The 17,569-nt window shown below is 45.0% G+C and overlaps 2 protein-coding genes across 11 annotated transcripts; one reads left to right on the top strand and one right to left on the bottom strand.

The window, feature by feature from the left end:
* Positions 1-3,812: 3,812 nt before the first annotated feature.
* LOC117863464 (sucrose nonfermenting 4-like protein) lies at positions 3,813-12,442 on the top strand. Of its 4 annotated transcripts, none has more exons than XR_004642227.2 (13): positions 3,813-4,211; positions 4,368-4,443; positions 5,933-6,109; positions 6,202-6,318; positions 6,394-6,453; positions 6,875-6,964; positions 7,031-7,162; positions 7,721-7,862; positions 7,958-8,131; positions 8,987-9,050; positions 9,477-9,535; positions 10,041-10,110; positions 11,880-11,949. XR_004642227.2 is itself a non-coding variant. In XM_034747170.2 (13 exons), the coding sequence occupies exons 1-13, from the start codon at positions 4,144-4,146 to the stop codon at positions 12,213-12,215; spliced, it is 1,362 nt and encodes a 453-aa protein (XP_034603061.1). In that variant the 5' UTR covers positions 3,815-4,143; the 3' UTR covers positions 12,216-12,442. The 4 variants fall into 4 exon arrangements, 3 of the variants coding, with proteins under 3 accessions (XP_034603062.1, XP_034603061.1, XP_034603063.1); XM_034747170.2 differs by lacking the exon at positions 9,477-9,535 and adding an exon at positions 12,124-12,442 and having other exon boundaries at positions 3,815-4,211; positions 11,880-11,979; XM_034747172.2 differs by lacking the exon at positions 9,477-9,535 and adding an exon at positions 12,124-12,442 and having other exon boundaries at positions 3,816-4,211; positions 5,933-6,092; positions 11,880-11,979.
* A 1,179-nt stretch (positions 12,443-13,621) lies between these two features.
* LOC117864686 (pentatricopeptide repeat-containing protein At5g61800) lies at positions 13,622-16,329 on the bottom strand. 7 transcript variants are annotated; one of them, XM_072294819.1, is made up of 4 exons: positions 14,769-16,329; positions 14,370-14,673; positions 14,175-14,267; positions 13,622-13,969 (listed from the first exon to the last, which is right to left on the bottom strand). In XM_072294819.1, exon 1 carries the CDS (start codon positions 16,312-16,314, stop codon positions 14,872-14,874), a length of 1,443 nt encoding a protein of 480 aa, XP_072150920.1. In that variant the 5' UTR covers positions 16,315-16,329; the 3' UTR covers positions 13,622-13,969; positions 14,175-14,267; positions 14,370-14,673; positions 14,769-14,871. The 7 variants fall into 7 exon arrangements, with proteins under 7 accessions (XP_072150920.1, XP_072150921.1, XP_072150918.1 ...); XM_072294820.1 differs by having other exon boundaries at positions 14,175-14,246; XM_072294817.1 differs by having other exon boundaries at positions 14,175-14,673.
* Positions 16,330-17,569: the final 1,240 nt, after the last annotated feature.

Below are 17,569 nucleotides of genomic sequence, written 5' to 3'. Positions count from 1 at the left end.
TTTTTTTTTTTTGCTTCCTCTCGTTTTCTTGCTATCGCCGTCCTTTCCTGCCCTCCAACTGCTGTTCTTTGGCGCCTTGTTAATTCTTCGTTATATTAGTATGAAAACGAGCTAGCACGGTAGGAGTATAGTTTATTTCTCCCATTCTTTTCACCCAATCCAAAGCACATATATGTTGCAAGCTGCCTAGCATTTGCACATAGAAAACTCTATTTTCTATATGACAGTATGACACTCTGCATGCAAATCTTCTTCTTTTTTTGCTGCAAGTGCCATGTCATACACACGTATCGCTATGATCGTGGCATGGGATAAACAATGCGATACGGTAGTGATAAACTTAACTTACATCGTGGCGGATATGGTGCGAACGTTCTCCGGTCCGGTTCCCTGTCGGGGAACGTCCCTGTTGCCATATCATGCACACGTATCGTTTCAATGATTTGGGTGTGGAGTGCCTGTGCAACCTTTTACTGTGACATCTACACCGGAAAACAGCAGCAAAAAAAACTATATTTCTCAGTACTGCGATCGAGACATGTTCCGAAGCTCGGCTCCCGAACTCCCAACTTTGACACTATGCAAAAAAAAGATTCCACATCACATCAAACTTGTGGTACATACATGGAGTACTAAATATAGACGAAATCAAAAACTAATTGCACAGTTTTGTTGTACTTTGCGAGACGAATCTTTTAAGCCTAATTAGTCAATATTTGGACAATAATTCACAAATATAAACGAAACGTTATAGTATACTACAGTGCTACAACAGTGATTTTACATCTTCAAAGTTGGCAACTAAACAAGGCCTCGCTCGCTAGTAAATTTCCTCCAAATTAATCGGTTTGGATTTTGGACCTAGTGCACCGTCGCCACGTTAGCGCTGTGGTCTGTGGATGGGGAATATGATGGACGCTAGCTAGCTTGCTTCTATGCACGGTTACGCCACGCAAATTTAACTAAAGCATCCCGTAACATCATGGAAACAAATATTATTATTGTTACTATTATTATTATTTGATGGAGGCTGCTCACCTGAGATGATTGACGGCAACGCCCCCCGAGTGTTACGCTGGATTCCATCACGTCCGGATAGAAAAAAGGGGCACAGATTCTCTAGTACGTCAAGAACCAAAGAGTACTCTATGCTATGCCTGCTGCGTTGCTGCCACTTTCCTCCAAAGTAATCCAGGGGCTGGATGGAGAAAAAGGTGTGCTCTTAAAGTTCTGGCATTCTTTTTTTCCGAGACCTTTTGGAGCTTCAGCGTTGTCACCTTTGGTTAATCTAGAAGCGCCGGCGTGCCGTATTGGCATTTGTGCGTCGTCTCCTTTTGGTGTCATGCCTAGTTTTGACCTTGGGTGAACACACGGGCCAGGTAAGTTAGTTCTCTTAAAAAAAACAGATCGAGTAATAGAGCTCACTCTGACCTGAAATGTATATAATATTTTTCGAAAGAAGTAAGTAATTTCTATGAAAATATGGGTTTAAATAAATGTGATTAAATACAAGGTAAATACTCTAGTAAAATATCTATCTTGCATCGTTGACATATAAGTATATAACTGTTCATATATTGATGGCTAAACTTAATCTTGTTTTTTGAAAACAAACTTAGTAGGAAACAGGGCACATCAAATTTGTTCAAACAAAAGTTGTGCCTAGCACATTCTCACAAAAATTGTCGAAAAAATACGGATATTGTCGCTCATCACGAATGCTATGCTCCTCTTACTCTTTGATCCGATGTTTGATGTACATCAACACTAATTCTTGAAATACCTTGTCATCAATGTTGGAGAAGGAAGCCCGCGATTGTACAACTGACGAGGGTGTGCATTCATCAATAATTCCTGATCCGTGAGACCGTGACTATGCAGTGGTACCAATACTAATAAGAATAAGATGCTATATGTTGCACTTCTTCTTAATTAGCTTCTTGACGTCAATCAAGTTTAAATTATCTACGATATATAGACATATAGTTGCCATGATTAGCTTTTAGCATATGCCTATGTTTCCATAACAAGTGATCATTTAGGCATGCATGCTACCAATGGAAGCTAAGGGCTATGTGTGCTATCCGCAGACAATAAGATTGGCACCTTAAATTTTTGGACTTCTACTAATCGAGCATACATTTGGTACCTCCGTGTATATGAACTCAAATAATAAAAATGAAATAGTCAAGGGCAGATCTAGCGGTGGGACGGGTAGGGCTCAAGCCCCCCTACCGTCGCTCGGATAATGGAGCCTCCTCCATGATTTTTAGGAAGAAGGACGAAGAAAAGAAGGGAGGGAAGAAGGAGGAGTAAGAGGGAGCTCCTCCTAAGCTCAAGTGCCGCATCCGCCACTGAAATAGTCCTTGCAGCTTATTATCTTGGAAAGTTTATAGAGGACCTATAAAAAAGTTAAATGCTTGAAAAGGTGTAGAGAATCAAACCAAATAAATGTTTGTGAAAATTGAAGATATCCCCCGCCTCTTTCCTCCACCAATATCCTATACCACAGAAGAGTAAAGCTTCAATAATACACAAGTGTGTAAAGGAAGCTAACGTCGAGATTCTTAATACACTATACTCTAAGGATGATGTATCTCTTTACACGAGGTATGCATCATCTATGTAGTCTTTTAGCCTATTTTCATGGAAGAACTATGTGTCCTTGTTTAGTAACACCAACTCCGATCTACTAAAGGAAAACAATGATTGTGACCTTACATGTCCATTTCCTTGACTTGTCTCTTCATAGTTCCCACGAAATGTTAAAAAGCTCATGTGTGATCATTTTTTTAATTGTTGTATGTAGATCTCTAACAATTATGCATCTATTTGGCAAGTCGTTGATTGAAGCTAAAAACAAAATTATTTGTATACTAACTTTTTTTTCTTGGCTAATCATGAAAATTTTTTAAATCTAAAAAATTTAAAGCTGTACAAACACGTAAAAACACATTGCATAAAAATGCTGAAATCAAAGTGAATCCTTCCTTTTTGTTGATTATTGTTGATTAGTCCTCTCGTCATGAAATTATAGTGACATAGCGCACAATGTGCTACCAAGATTCTTATCAGACTGCTTTGAAGGTAGTACATCCCAACACGTACATCTAGTTTCTTTGCCGTCAATCAAGCCACAATGATCTATAGCATATGCCGCTACCGCCGCCGCCCTCCATCCATCTTTCGGCTAGACGCTGCTCACTCAGCCAGCTCCATCGACACGTGTTCTTTTAGCATGTCCGACACGAAAGCGCGACGTGTTCTCCATTAACCGTGTCGGTTTTTGGTTCCGTAGAGACTTTATCATGAGTCGAGCATAAAATCCATCAATTGTCACCTCATCTCATATAGCATGCACCTGCGCTAGATGACAAAACATCCCCTGCTAAGCACGTTTCTCTCTTTTTGACGCAGGCACCTAAAAACAGGCACTAACGAAAAGGTGAAAAAAGAAAAAAAGAAGCTCAAAAGGAGGAGAGGAAAAACCACATCAACCAAGCACAAGCAACGAGGCAACAAGGAGAACCCACAGACGCCCGCCACACCACGAGCACAGCACCGGCCAATCATTTCCTGCCGGCGCAAAGAAGCGACACCGCCTCCGCTCCGCCACGCCGGAGAGCAAACACCCCCAGAAATTTCAGCGCAGAACCAATAAAAAAAAGTTGGAAAAAATGGACGCGACGGTGGGCTGGAACAGAACAGAAAGCAGCGAGGCGAAGCGAGGAAGAGACGGCCGTACCCACCAACAACCCAGCGCAAGCCGCAAGCCAACAAAAAACCGAGAGGGGTGTCGCCGTAGGCGCACACGGGCACACGCGCTCCAACACCCCTCGCCCTCTCTCTCTCTCTCTCTCCTCACTCCTCCCTCGCGCTCCGCTCCGCTCCCCCACACCCCTCTTCACACCAAATTTCCTCTTCCGCCTGGCTGGCTCTCGGCTGCGCGGCTGCGCCTCCCTCTCCCCGCCCCGCGCCCATATAATCCGGGCCGGCCGGCTGGGTCCCCGCGCGGATGGGCTCGCTCTCGCGGGGCTAGGGTTTGGTCGGTCGGTCGGTCGGTCGGCTGGTCGGCGTCGGGGGACGCCGGCGCTGCTCCGCTCGCCCCCGCGCGCTAGGGTTCGATTCCCACCCCGGGGCGCCATGGTGCTGCAGCGCTTCTCGTGGCCGCACGGCGGCCGGCACGCCTCCTTCTGCGGCAGCTTCACCGGGTGAGTACGAGTCCCACAGGTCCCGTCTCGGGGCCTGGGGAGCGGCCTTTTTTTTTTTTCCCACCTGTTTCCCCCGTCTGGGTTTGGCTTTGCGGCGGCGGAGGGGGATGCATAATGCCGTTCCCTTGCTCCGGCTCTTGTTTGCTGTGGCCGCAGGTGGAGGGAGTACCCCATGGCGCTGGTCGGGAGCGAGTTCCAGGTCGTCTTCGATCTGCCCCCCGGGGTTTACCAGGTGGGTTCGCCGCTTCCTCTTGCTCCGATTCGGCTCGCTCTTGGTTGATGGCTTGTCACCGCCCCGCGCTCGAAATTTCTCCGCTGCTTGGTAGTGTGCTCCGGCTAGCTAGGCCCGCGGGTTCTCGATTGGAGTCCTTGTGGGTAGAATTGAACCTGTTATTTCGCACGATTGGCGCCCCTGTTACTGTTTTCTGCTTGTTACTTTCCATGATTTTTTTGGAATTGTGCTTGATTTCACTTGGTTTGTCGCGGCGTGCTATTTCTTGTCAGATGGTTGCGGGCAGAAATGCATGTGCGGTTAGTTGGTGGTTGTAGCGGGTGGGTGTTGAGGTGCTGTGCGGTGGTGCTTGCGGGCTTAATGCGTGCCGTCACTGATGATCCTTGCATGCCTAATGGGGGGAAGTGTCATCGGTTTCTTGGAGGGAGCTATTGCATTTCTGTGCTTGGGTTTACGGTTTGTAGTTAGTGAATGCTGAAATGCTGATGTCATGTGAAATCAATGTTAAGTATCTTCTGATATCAAGTAGATAGGGCATGGGCGGGTATCAGGCATTGTGATTGTGAACTACTGGTGCGTTTTGTCCCCCTTTACTTGCTGTGACTGTATTACAGTGTAGCAGCCAGATGAAATGTCCTGGTTATTTTGCCTGATTTGGAGTCTGGAGTTTTAACATCGCATAAACCGCGGATAGGTGTATCTATAGCATTAACTAGAAAATTCCATGGGGAAGATATAGTGTTAAAAGGTTCGTATCCTATAGTGGCAGATCTGGCATAGATGTTGGGGGACCGCCCACATCACACTGTCTCTGTTGTTTCCGACAAGAGGCTTTAGCTCTTGCATAGCGACAACTGCTGTAAAAGGAAAATGTCACAACAGTTGGTTGCTGTATTACAAAGGCAGCCCTTCAATGTCATTATGAAGTGAGTCAGTGTTAAATACAGTCATACCTCCGTCTCTCAGGTTTCTGTATTTTTCATTTCTTTCCATGTGTACGGGGAATTTCTTTGTTGTGCCTCTTTTTCTCTGGTGGCAATTAATACTTGAAGTTACACTAAATACGTCCTGAATGCCCCTTAATTGTTGGTAGTCCTTTGAACTCCTTTCGTGTTTAGCGACCAACTATTATGAACCATATCTTCAAGATATCTTTTTCCCAATTCCTATCAATTGATAGAAACATTAGATATTTAACATCTTCACAGTGTGTTTCGTATTGGATGTTTGGCTTTTGACTTATTTCTGTGTAATTCCTGGACATAACATTGCACATTGGTACCAAACTTACACCCATGTTATTTGAATTCTCTGATGATAATGTTCACATGTGATTGTTTGGTTCCATTTGAAGGTTAGCAAACTATTTGAACGTGATATTTGCTGTGCCGGTTCACACTGGCCAGCTGTTGCATACAATATTCTGTTGCTTCTATTACCTTTTTTTGTGCCATTACATACATTTATTTGGCCTTTTGGTGCAATTCAGTACCGATTTTTGGTTGATGGTGTCTGGAGGTGTGATGATACAAAACCCTTTGTACGTGATGAATATGGACTAATCAGCAATGAAGTGCTTGTGGAAAACAATGCACAACCTGTTGTGCAGCCAGAGCCGCCTTCTACCAGAGGAATTAATATGGATGAGGGTACCATTTTTACAACAGTATGTCTCAGAAGTTTGATACCGTATTTTCTGTTTTGCATTTTCCTGAACTAACTTTCTATTATGTACTGTGGTCTTAAATATGCAAACAGATGCCTCCGGAGCCTTCATCACAAAACCCAGGCATGCAAATAGCAGTTTTCCGCCATGGGATCTCTGGAATATTATTACATAATACCATATATGATGTTGTTCCTCTTTCTAGCAAGGTTGGATTCTTTTCTTGAAAGTCTTCACTTTGCCTTTGGCTATGTGAATAATCGGAATCCTTATGAACATTTCAGTTAGCAATTTTGGACGCTCAGCTTCCTGTTAAACAAGCATTCAAAATAATGCATGACGAGGTATGTGTGCTACTGTGCCTGTAAGGCCTAAACTACTACTTTGTGGTGCTCATTTGCTCTCACTTGAGCTTTGTTCTGTTTTTTTTTAATTACTGAAAAGATGTACCGGCAACTATTAGCCTCATTTTTAGAAGCAGTTTAATTTCTTTTCCTTATCATGTTTTACAACTGGACAAACAACAAACACTCCTAGAAGCAGGCATTTTTTCATCTGAACCTGCACTAGCATGATTTTACATCATTCAAAATGAAATAAGCTTGAAAAATAGGCAATTGTACCCTTTTGAGGTCCTATTTGTCTGCTAAACCATTGTCTGTGTGTGTTGTATTCACATGTGTTGTGGATCTGTAGCCAACATTTGATGTCCCCTTCTGCTGATTAACTTTAAGAGTATCTTGCAATTAACTTTTGTTTTTTTAGGGCCTTGCTTTGGTTCCTCTCTGGGATGACCATCAGGGAACCGTAACAGGCATGCTCACTGCATCGGATTTTGTATTGATGTTGAGAAAGGTGGGAATGAAGAACTGTGTTACTCAAAAGCATTTTATGTTTTTTTAATTATTGTCTGCTCTGCAGTTGCAGAGAAACATAAGGGCTCTTGGTAATGAAGAGCTTGAAATGCATCCCATTTCTGCTTGGAAAGAAGCAAAACTGCAATTTTATGGCGGGCCTGATGGTGCTGCCATACAGAGAAGGCCATTAATTCATGTACTGCTCTATATATTTGCTAGATTTTTTTTCACTTTATTTGCTTTATAAACAGTTTCAAGATCAGCACCTTCAAAATATGAAAAGATAGTGTACGGAATTCTTGATATGGTCTCTACTACAATGTTAACCTTAATAATCCCATTTGTGTCAGAAGACTTACAAATTGTCTAATAACTTGAAAGAGGAATAAAATTGACACTAATAGATGTTGCCATTATTTCCCCCCTCAATCTATCAAATGATTGTAGAAAAATGTATATGATGATGATGAATGAGGTTACACCATGAATCAAGATAAAAATGGATATAACTGTTTTTCACATTTTGGAATATTATTTCCTTATGATTACTTGACCTGTGGTAGTAACGCGCATTTCATTATGAGCTTTCTTTAACTGAATTAAGGGTGATGCCCTTTTTTTTTGTGGGCGGGGAGGGACTAGACTTGTAATAAGCTCCTAATAGTCTTTCTTGAATAGCCTGTATTAATTGTAGCAAAACATTTCTAGTAAATACTTGTTTTTTAATCTTATGGTGCTACATGTCTTTCTTCAGGTTAAGGATTCAGATAATTTAGTGGATGTGGCACTGACTATAATCAGAAATGAAATATCTTCAGTTCCTATCTTTAAGTCCTTGCCAGATTCATCAGGGATGCCTTTGCTTAATCTTGCAACCCTTCAGGGGATTTTGAAATGTATGATATTGTTCTATAAGACTACAATGGCCCATTATTTGATTAATTTCACCTGTGTCAAAATGAGCTAACTTTTAACTTGATGATGTTTTTAGTTCTTTGCTCGAAGCTACAAGAACAGGCAGAAGGTTATTCTCTTCTGCACAATCAGCTTGTCAATATTCCTATTGGTACATGGTCTCCACATACAGGGAGAACAAGTAACAGACAGCTCAGAACTTTGCGGCTGAGTTCTCCTCTAAATTCCTGCCTGGATCTGCTGCTTCAAGGTATTTTGACATTTCAGATGCAGTATTGATATTGATTTTCCCAACTGTTTTTTAGGATCATGAACAGCAAGTATTGGCTACACAATCAACTTAATCATGTGATTAGTTCTTGAATAACGCAGATAACAATTTCAAATCAACAGTGAAAGTATGAACTAAATTGTACCACGGAACATGCACGGAAGCTTTCTAACATGTAAAGTCTTAGATGATAGGTAGGATCATGCATCACATCACTTTAGTCTCCATCTGTTCGAAGTTTATACTTGTGACAGAAAATAACCCAGTTTCTGGTCCTGTTGAATCATGACTTTTCAAAGTTGGAGAAAAGAAATGTTCATTAGTTTTTACCTGTTGGATTCCTGCATATAATCTGCTAAATGTTGCACTCAGCAAGAGTATTTACTGTCTAGATTAAGTAAAGTTGACCTGTATACTGTGCTCCTTATGAATTTGTTATTTATCGTTGCTAGTCCTTACAAATTTATTTTGTACTGTTGCTAGTTTGCTGCTGCAGTGGCACATTAGGAAATGCATCTAGCCAATTGGAGAACTTAGTGAGCAAGGTCGTATCAGTATTTATGGAAGTTTTTTTTGAATGGTTTGTTAACTCTAGGGATTCAGACATGGATTTATGATACAGACCTGCGATATGATCAATAAACTCATACCAAGTGCATTTGAAATGTTAAAAACATACAATATTGATGGTTAACTGTTTTTCCAAGTTTGCGGAGATTCTAAGCCTGTTCCTTTTGAACTGCATGTGTTGCTTCCGAACTTATAGCTGTCAATCTTTATAAAGTAACAATTCATTACTGAATTGAACTATTACGCCCATTTATTCTTCTCCAGATAGAGTAAGCTCAATTCCTATAGTTGATGACAATGGATCCCTCCGTGATGTTTACTCACTCAGGTTTGCATACTGTAACATTTGCTTGTGCTACTATCCTGTTCTGTTATCTTGTTTTGGTGAAACCAGTTGGTCTATGCCAGATGAAGTCTTGCAATGGGGTTGCACATCTTTGTGTGATGGCACCATGCACTTCAAAAATAAGACAATTTTACTAGAAACTGGCCCTTGTCTGATTTTTATTGTTATCTCCAGCATTGGATACTTATCTTGGGTAGCTATGGCTTTGTTTGTGGAGGGGCCTTGAACTGTGAACACTTAAGAGTTGATAAGATCAAAGTAGTTAGCTATTACTTGTGGCTTTCACCTTTGAGGGGTGATGGCATTATGCTAAAGAAAATTTTGTTGTCAACTTTGGTCTGAGATCCTAATTGCTACTTTTTATCATTACCCAGTCACCCCATGACCTTTGACATTTCTTCTACTCAGGCCTTTGTACATTTATACCATCTGTCTATTCCCTGGATAGCAAGATGCATATCAACAAGGTATTTCAAAGAAAAAAAAGAAAAAAAATTCTAAGCCACTAAAAGCAAACTGCTTTTGCCATCCAGTGTTCTTCTGCCCATAAAAAGTACATTCTAGGTGCATCTGATAAGATTTTTTTTAAAGAAGGGGCTGCTGTGTCTTGAAGAACGGACACTCTTTAAACTTGTGTCCATTTTGGCATAATCTCTTTAAAAATATACTTTGGATGTTCTGAACATTAATGCTCTTTGCCATTTTCCTGAAACCTACCAAAAACACGTTATCTTTGTTACTGATCCCCTAGTATGCTACCTTTATACTTATATATTACATGGTTTCTTTTGGAAGGCTCTTTATATAATTTTTTCCACAAAATTGAGTTCATCAAATCAAAATAAAAGCTATCTTCAATCTTCAGAAACACTAACTTAAGAGAGACTTGAGTAGATGATTCCGTTAGTTTATTTGACATTTTGGTTGTTCACTTGGGAGTATCTTAACTTTCAGTTTTGCCTGTTTCTACAGTGATATCATGGCTCTGGCGAAGAATGATGTCTACGCTCGCATTGAACTTGAACAAGTGACTGTGCAAAATGTAATTCATTGCCTTTTGCTTTTTAATCATGCAAGTTACCTTTTCTTTCGCATGGTATGCATATACTGAGTTTTCATAGTGAAAAACTGCAATTCCTCTGATTTTGATGATCAGTATCAACACTGTTAGTTAATTGCTCAGCTCATTGGTTATCTCTTCCTTTTGCTAAAGTCAATGGAGCAGTTGAAGCTCCACGTTTTGGGCCATGCCCTGTAGCTGGCTACTGCCTGCTGTTCTCAGCAGCAGTACCATCAGTAGAAGGGCAGTATGCCCTGTCACTTTGTAGTACTAGAGTAGATAGATAGTTGGTAGATTCACTCATGGTTTTGTGTACTCTACATTGACCTTTGGTTCTATAAAGTAGGAAGAGCAGCTGCAGCTCTAACCAGTTCAGCAGCACCAAATTAAGCCTGTGCAAAGTGTTTTTTGCGTGTGTGTGCTGTTCTCTCCTATCCCTTCTTCTACCTCTAGCTCAAGGTGTGTGTGAGTGTGGCTGTGAGTTCAGGGAACTCACCTTGGCCATTGCCGACAAACACAAGGCTTTTGCACGATGGTGTTTTGTCAATCAGAACATAAAAAGGAAATTCAAAACAAGAAATTTTCCAGTGGGATGTCCAATAGCTCATTTAATGAATAAGTCCGTGTTACAATTACACCTGAATTTGGTTGTTTTGTTTTGCTGGAATGGACTTGATCTTAGGGTTGTTTGCGGCATCCATGTATACATGTCATGGGTGGCCCATGGAGCCAAATAATCACAGGAGTCCCTTAGTAGCAGCCTATGAGCACCGTGCACTTGTCTTTTCATGGAATAATTTTTCCACTGTCATGGTTTCCTGGAACACCAGCGGTGGGCTCTATTCCAGGTGCTCTATTGTAGAGAGGTAGGGCATGGTGTTGGAGCCGAGGACGGGCAGGGACGGAGCACCCAGGGCAGGCATGGTGCCAGCGCGGAGGACGTCCCCGTGTTGGACAGAGTGCCGGACATCTCTGAATCAGCCGTGGAGACTGTGGACATCAGCGGCAGGAGGAGGCGCGGCTGGTGAGGTGTGCCGTGGAGAGGAGAGGGGGCGGCGCGCAGATCGCCGCGGGGGTGGGTGGCGGCGGCGCGATGGAGTCGCGAGGTCGATTAGATTGGGAAGGCAGTGGAAAGGAAGGTTAGGATCGGATTGATCCCGGTCTCGTGGTACCATGTAGAGAGGTAGAATGGGAAACACCACACACCCATTTAGGGGGGGGGGACCTTCATATATATAGCCAATATGGCTTGGTATACAAGGAATACAATCATGTATACATGGAAAGCATATAAACGGCTATACAATCTCTAATACTCATGGATCCTGTTCGTGGACCATCCTTCACAGCTTTTTAATTTTTACTTGAAAATAATTCAGCCATTGCAACAATGACATGTGTGCAAATGTGAGTTCTGTTAGCTGGTGTTTATCCAAAAGGTGGTACCAGAGCCCCCAGGACATGGACTGACAGCCGCAATACTGAATCAACTTGCAGTAGAGTTTCTGATATTGGTTTGTCGAACCCACTTTTATCTAAGCAGAGGAAGGAGTTCAACCCAAGAGTTAAGATCAAAGCTTCTTTAAGCTTAGCAATAGGTCTTGATGCCAATGTGTCGGAGGCATAGCTATAATGTGCCCACTTTTACATGTTCACTTTGTTTTGGTTGCTGCTAATATTTTTGTAAATCATACTGTGACAGAGTCAGTTCTCTAAGAGAGGATAATATCGTTGTCTTTAATCTTTTTTAGGCATTGGATGTGCAATACCAAGTTCAGGGCCGAAGACAGTGCCATACATGTTTGCAGACAAGTACCTTGCTTGAAGTCTTGGAGGAATTGTCTATTCCAGGTACTAGTTTGTGTGATTCATGTCTGTGATCTCGTCAGGACCGAATTTGGATTTCATTTATTACAGGAAATCAGTTACTTTTGTTTCAACAGAAATTTGGCATGCTGATTTAAATTTTTGACGCTTGTTATGTCTTGCCATCAGGGGTGCGGCGGGTGGTTGTTATTGAACAAAGTACCAGATTTGTGGAAGGAATCATCTCATTGAGGGACATATTTACATTTCTCCTTGGATAGGATCTGTGTAGTCATTTCATACATGAAAGCTTCTTGTACCTGATTTGGACAAAATAAAAAGGTTGTTGCAAATGTCATAGTCAGTCTTCCCTTTTTGATCTCGCTTTTGTTCTTTGTGATGCCGTGAACTCTGCATGATCGGTGTTTAAAGAAAGAACAGGCAAACACCTGGGAAGTGATACAAGACTGAGATCAAGAGCATCCAGCACTGCTACATTTTCTTCTCATGAGAATGTCTTGCCCTCGTCCAACTGATAATTCCTGTTTTGCAGCATTTTGCAACGTACAAGGAATGCGTGGTTATCTTTTGAGAGGTCACAAGACTTATCTCTCGCTGTTCTTTTTTAAACATATAAAGCTTTCGTTTATTGTTCTTCCAGTAAAGAAATAGAGGCCATGGGACCATCTCTTGAAGTTTTCTGTGGATCGTCCGAGACCCAGCACCTTACTATATAAAAACTTATTTAAAAGAATTCCTCTGTCTAATCGTTAAGGATTGCATGTACAGCTTTTTCATTTCCTTTTGGTTTTTGTTTCTATGTTTTAATGGCTCAGAAGATTTGCTTGCTAGATGGTGCACACAGAGTGCAAGAGTGATGGGAAGCGCTCCTCTTTTTTTCTTTAAGCCTACTTTGTTGCCTCGATTCCTGTGTCCCCTCTTGTACATGTGGATAACAGACATCGAATTTACGTTCCGGTGTTGTTTTTATCAGGTACTGTACAAGAGAAGATGTTAACTTGAAATTCCCATTTCGGAAACAAAATGCTGTGAACTTAAGTGTTTTCGCATTTCCATAAATTTTAAATACTAAGACGTGATGGTAATTGATGTAGTAGCTACTGGTAAACGAATCTCGTGTCAGCTCCGACATGCCCTACACATATCAGTCCAAAGTCCGTCACCCACGGATCCATGATCCATCAATACACAAGGCAAGAGCGACGCGCGGATCGGATTCGCCGTGTCGATGTGGACGTGCAGATGCTCGCCCTCGCCTGTCGACACACTCTCGAAATGCCCTTCGTGTGATCAGGAGCTCAGGAGTCAGGACGTGGCTGCAAGGATATGATTCTCCTGTCCTGCCTGCGTGTCAACACTGGAGCAAGCCTCCTACGTGTATAAGGAAGGAACTAACACTAGAGCAAGCTGCAAGGATGGAGTACCTGAAAGCGGGACATCAGCCGCGGCCACTCACCGCCGACGGAGGACGGTTTCTTCCTCGTCGGCGGTGATGGGCCCGCGTCTGATGTCCCTAGCTGGTTCGCTTCCACCACCACGCCGAGCATTAGGCGCCGCGCCTAACATCAGGCAGCTAGCTGCCTGATCGCGTCCGGACTTCCGGTTCTTGCTTGCTTGGTCTCTCGAAATCTTTGTTGGTTTATTTCGAAGCTTAAGCCAAGGAATAGAACCTTATGAAAAGTTTTGTTACGTCCCTTTGCAATAAAGGAATGAGGTCATAGGAGCTCTCTTTACAACACACTGAACTTTTGTGGATCACCAAACACCTTACATAGATGATTTTCTTGAAACAATATAATTCCTCTGTTTCATTTCTATATAGGATCCGCGTTGGCAGTCATGCACATCAATTCTATATAGGATCCGCGTTGGCAGTCCTGCACAATTACAATGATTTTCCATGTTCCCTTTTGGTCTTGTTTTCGGTATTCAAATGGTTCAGAAGATTTGATTGAAGGACAGTCGTATGTGCATGGTGCATCAGTTTCGTCATCACCTCTCGTGGATTCAAGAACTGGAGTGGAAAGTGACATTAAGAAAGATGCTTGTCATCGAAGACTGAACAACAGCAGTGAACCAGTAAGGATATAAACTAGACATTTTTTACTATGAAGGAATGCAACTTTTAATTCCTTCTCGTAATCAGTCAATTATTCACATCATGCTAGCAATTACATATCATAGACAAACAGCGAGCTACTTTTCTTCAATTTACATACCAGTCTTAAACGAGATTGCCAGAGAGAAAATTAGCCTGGTACGTCGAAATGAACCCACCGCCACCACATCAACTGGCATGCATCAATCATGGGCTGAAATCAGCAGCAGGACAAGTAATCCTGGTCGTTTCTTGTGTCCAGTGGATAATTTTCTGGGCGAATATTTAAAATGCACAGGGTCTGAGCGACGCTCACCTTTCAGATTGAATTCCTGCAAAATCTATCACGAAGGATCTGCTAGCCGTGAGAGAAATTTAGTTGCACTGCGCCAGGAATTTTTCCACATCCCTCTTCAAATCATTCATGAACTTCCTTTGTTGGCATCGGAATGAGCTTGATTTGACAATAAATTGCAGTTGCCACAAAGTTCATGTATCTTCAATTTCATGAACGAAAGCAACCACATGTTCTGTGTGAAACTGCAAGATGACTCCATCATTAGATTCCCATTTGGCAGCACAAATAAAATGACTCGTGAATACAGTGGTTACGCCTGCACCTGCAGAACAGTGAGATTTGGTATCAGAAGCTCTAGCTATAGAGCTAACAAATTCTGAAATATATATTCAAATTCTCACAATAAAAAGTATGTACCTTGAATCTTCATGAATCTTATGACTGCAATTCGTGCTAGTCCTCTTTCCAAACTATTGTCTACTTTCAGTGTTTCTGAATTCTGATATATATTCCCCTGCAATCAGCTCAGCATAGTAGTACCATCTTTGAGCTCTGTTGTAATTGAACTGCAGCCTACATTCCTCCTGCTAATCCTTTCATCCATCAACTTCCTGATCCTCGCCACATCCTCCCACCTACTTGCATCTGCATAGATCCCAGCCATGGCAGAGTACACCCCACTATCATCAGGGTTCAGTTGCAACAAATGCTGGGCAGCAACCTCCGCTGCCTCCACGTTGCGATGCATTCTACATCCAGCAAGAATACCTCCCCACACATAACTGTCCCCTTCCATGGGCATCTTGCTGACCATGTCCATAGCTTCCTCAATTAGTCCAGCCCGACCAAGCAGGTCAGCCATGCACCCGTAATGTTTCAGTTCCCGGGGTACATTGTGCTTGTCCTCCATGTTGCAAAAGATGTGCCTTGCCATGTCCACAAAGCCAGTGTGGCTGCAAGCGATCAGCACCCCCAAGAAAGTGACTCCGTCTGGTTGAATTCCATCAGAGAGCATCCGGTGGAAGTACTCCAACGCTACCATGCCATGGCCGTGCATCGCAAGTCCAACGACGAGAGCATTCCACGTGAACACGTTCCTCTCTGGGCATGCCTCGAACACCTCCCTCGCAGCCTCGACGCAACCGCACTTGGAGTAGAGATCAACGAGCCCCGTGCACAAGAATACGTTAGGGCAGGGCCTGGTCCGCTTTACATACTCATGCACCTCCCGCCCCTTGTCCAGCGCCCCGAGCTGTGCGTAGCACGACAGCACCGCGGCCAGAGTGACATCGTCGGGCCTGAAGTGCTCCTCCCTCATCCTGTCAAACAGCCCCACCGCCTCCTCCAGCCGACCAGCCTTGGCGCACCCGGCGACGACCGTGCCCCAGGACACGGCGTCCCGCACGGGCATCCCCTCGAGCACCTCCCGCGCGGCGCCCACCCGCCCGGCGCTGACGTACGCGTGCATCAGCGCGTTGTGGGAGACGACGTCCGGGGCGGATGGCATTTCGTCGAACACCCTGCGCGCGGCGTCCGGGAGCGCGTGCCTGGCGTACAGGGAGACGAGCGCGTTGGCGACGTGCGGGGACGGGAGGAGGTTGCGCGCCACCGCGACGGCGTGGAGGGAGAGCGCCAGCGGGAGGTGGCGGCGGCCCGCGGAGGAGGCCGCGGAGACGGCGAGCGGGAGCGTGTGGCGGGTGGGTGCGACGGAGGCGCGGAGGGAGGAGCGGAAGAGGAGGAGGAGGGGAGCGGCGGGGAAGGGGCGCGGGAGGCGGGAGTAGGCGGCGAGGAGGAGGGTGTGGGGCCCCGGGTCCGGGAGGGAGAGGTGGCCCGCGACGGCGGCGAGCGCGTGCGCCGCGAGGACGCGGCGGAGCGGGTGGCGGTGGCGCGGGTGGAGGAGGTGGGGGAGGGAGTGGTAGGGCGGAGGGAGGCTGAGCGGTGGGCCTGGGTTAGATGGCGCCATCACGTTCTCGGCAATGACATGGCGTTGAACTGGTAAAGCATATGTGCACGGAGCACGGTGCACCGCCGACACAGCACGTGACTCAGGTTACTCCCTCACCGGTGGGGCTCCTATATGGCCCAATAAGCATCCGAGCTTCCAGCCTACTAACGGCCCATGTCCACTTTTACCTTCTTCTCCTCCGCGGTCCCCCACCCCGCCGCCTACCCCGTCGCCTAGGTTGGCGGCTGGGGTGTCACTATGCCTTCCACCCACCATCTACTGCCATCTTTTCACCCCACCTTTCCTAACCTGACGCTCCTCGCCGGTTCCGTCGCCGGCCCCTAGAGAACCGATCCTACCTGAGCGCCGCCTCGCCTCTACCGCAAGTTGAACAAATACCAGCGCCGGCCCACTGCCGCTGCCCCGACTTCCTCCTTCTCTACGGCCGCTGGCCATTGTAGCCCCCCGGAACCCTGAAAGCCTAACCCTAAGCTTCGTCAACCTCGACCGCTCCTCCCACATCCCACCCCTCCCCTAGCTCTCATTCCCTCCAGCCGAGCTTCTCATCGGCGCGCACGAGACAGAGCGGCGGTGGCGGCAGTGGTGGCGTCGGATCGAGCGAGCTGAGGAGAAAGAGATCGTGCAGCCCATATGGACCGCACGAATCTCAAACAGGAAGCCATTTAGCTTCGGGGCTTCCGGAAGTTATATAGGTTCTCCAACCGGTACCATACTGGCCCATCGTCACCGCGGCTTTGAGCCATAGCGGGCCACGGGCGCTAACCTTTGTTCTTAGACCTATTTCGAACAAGTCTTCTTTCCCCTTCGCTACAGGCGAGAGCGGCGAAACAAAAGGCGACTCCTTCTCCTCCGCTGATTTGGCTGACGCTTCGCCTCCGACGTCCTTGCCAGCATCGGAGAGCGTGGGGACTAGACGGTCGGCAGCGGATCCGTGTACATCTACTAGGTATTGTAGTCAATCTTGTAGGATGAGTTTCCTAGTGGCTGTTTGTGGCCGACCAGTTCCTTTGTCCCTCCAGGGTATTTCGGGCGATGGCTCGTTCTCCAGAGATAGATCTGTCATGTATGTTAATTCCCTACTTGAGAAATTGGGTCAGTTTGTTCCCCGTTAGGTTGCTTTGTCGCCAGGTGTTTTGGTGTTGCCAACGGTGTGGCGAGGATATGGCCGGTGGCCATCAAGGTTTGCTCGGACGTTCAGTGATCCATGTGCACATTGTTGAGTTTGGTGTGCAAATTGTTGTAGTGTTAAAAT

This window comes from Setaria viridis, chromosome 7 (genome assembly GCF_005286985.2).
Source record: "Setaria viridis chromosome 7, Setaria_viridis_v4.0, whole genome shotgun sequence".
Lineage (NCBI taxonomy): Eukaryota > Viridiplantae > Streptophyta > Magnoliopsida > Poales > Poaceae > Setaria > Setaria viridis.
The sequence above is the reverse complement of the archived record's forward strand: the minus strand, read 5'-3'. Positions and strand labels throughout refer to the sequence as shown.

What these genes read in the sequence shown, in the direction of transcription:
- LOC117863464 (XM_034747170.2), top strand. Translation starts at nt 4,144, where the DNA reads ATGGTGCTGCAGCGCTTCTCGTGGCCGCACGGCGGCCGGCACGCCTCC. An exon ending in TGCCCCCCGGGGTTTACCAG is followed by an intron (nt 4,444 to 5,932) that starts GTGGGTTCGCCG and finishes GGTGCAATTCAG; the next exon opens with TACCGATTTTTGGTTGATGG. An exon ending in CCTTCAGGGGATTTTGAAAT is followed by an intron (nt 7,863 to 7,957) that starts GTATGATATTGT and finishes TGATGTTTTTAG; the next exon opens with TTCTTTGCTCGAAGCTACAA.
- LOC117864686 (XM_072294817.1), bottom strand. Translation starts at nt 16,314, where the DNA reads ATGGCGCCATCTAACCCAGGCCCACCGCTCAGCCTCCCTCCGCCCTAC.